This window comes from Myotis brandtii, unplaced genomic scaffold, assembly GCF_000412655.1.
Source record: "Myotis brandtii unplaced genomic scaffold, ASM41265v1 scaffold975, whole genome shotgun sequence".
Classification (NCBI taxonomy): domain Eukaryota; kingdom Metazoa; phylum Chordata; class Mammalia; order Chiroptera; family Vespertilionidae; genus Myotis; species Myotis brandtii.
The window spans coordinates 14,216-15,759 of NW_005372049.1; the positions used below are offsets into that span (position 1 = coordinate 14,216).

The window sequence follows — 1,544 nt, forward strand, 5'->3', positions numbered from 1 at the left end:
GACGGTGCGCGAGACCTTGTCGCGGGGGTAGGGGTCGCGCACGGAGAAGCCCACCCCGTCCTCCGTGATCTCCACCAGCGAGGCCAGGGACTTGGTGATGTTCTTGGTGGAGCTGTCCAGCGGGGGCCCCAGGCACTCGGCCGACGCTGCCTTTATCTGGGCCGACAGCTTGGGCTCGCCCTGGAAGGGAAGCGCCCGCCGGGGTGACCGGGGAGTCCCGGGGGTGGGGCGGACGGTGGGGCCTGGGCCGGAGGCAGAGCAACCCCGGGGGTGGACCCACCAGCCACCACCCTGAGCCCCTCTCAGGGCTTCTGGCAAATGCAAGGCAACAGACATGGATTGTCTGCCCTTATGTGGACTGTGTACCCCAAACGTGTACCCCAAACTGTGCACAATTCTCTCTTAAGAAAGCCTGTTCCTGCCCGGCTGGCGTGGCTCAGTGGCGGAGCGTCGACCCAGGAACCAGGAGGTCACGGTTCCATTCCCAGTCAGGGCACATGCCCAGGTTTCGGACTCGATTCCCAGTGTGGGGTGTGCAGGAAGCAGCCGATCCATGATTCTCTCTCACCATGGATGTTTCTCTCTCCCTCTCCCTTCCTTTCTCTCTAAAAATCAATCAATAAAAAAAATCCCTTTTCTTGGTTCAAGCCTACCCGTGGTGGCCCCTCCCTGGTCCGCAAATGCCCTCACTGCTGCCCCTGCCGGTGGCCGACGAGCTGCGTGTACGACAACCAGGGATCTGGTGAGTTGCTGACTTGGGTCTGGGTCGGGTAAGATCCTTTCTCATCATGGATGTTTCTCTCTCTCTCTCCCTCTCCCTTCCTCTCTGAGATCAATAAAAATCTATTAAAAATAAAAGAAGGGGCTGAAGGACATCCGGGCAACGATGAAGCCACCAGCACGGAACACACACCCACCAGCGATTTTAGCTGCGGGCTTGGCCCCGGTTCTAGCTGCCCACAGAGGTTGTGCGTTCAGAGCCCACGCAGGACGGGGCGGGGGAGGGACCCTGGGGGCGGTTCCCAGGCGGACGCCCGCGGGCCTGCCTGAGCCTCGTTCCTCTCCTGTGAGGCGGGCAGGCCGTGCTCACGGCTGAGCTGTGGCTCAGGGGAAACCTCGGGGTGAAAGCAGGTGCCACATGGGACGGCTGTCACCCCCCATCACACCAGCAGAGGGCGCACCGCGAGGTGAGCCGACCCGGACACGGGAAGGCGACAGGGGACAGTGCGCGGGGCCTGTCTGAGCGTTTGGGGAGCGGAGGGGGCTGGCGAGGCTGCAGGAAGGAGCTTCCGAGAATCCAGGCACCAGCCACGGAGGATTCAGGGCCGTCTGGGGGCCTGCGGGGGCCTGAGCGCCCCGTCCGTCCCTGCCAGCTCACTCCCGAGGTCCCAGCTCCCTCAGGGAACAGACGGGTCCCCGGTCAAGACGGAAAAGTCAGAGATGCCAGGAGTGGGGCCGGAACAGAATGTCCGGGGGCTGCCCAGCTGCACCAGCCCTGCCCACGGCCACGGCCACGGCCAGGCCACAGGCTCCCTCCCCCGAAG

At 63.9% G+C, this 1,544-nt stretch overlaps 1 protein-coding gene across 1 annotated transcript in view; it reads right to left on the bottom strand.

Annotated features, from left to right (window-relative positions):
* KIF21B (kinesin family member 21B) overlaps positions 1–1,544 on the bottom strand; it is a 30,961-nt gene that overhangs the window by 12,547 nt on the left and 16,870 nt on the right. The window contains exon 21 of the mRNA XM_014533386.1: positions 4–180. Coding sequence (XP_014388872.1) covers positions 4–180 — 177 coding nt within the window. The remainder of the gene's footprint in view (positions 1–3; positions 181–1,544) is intronic.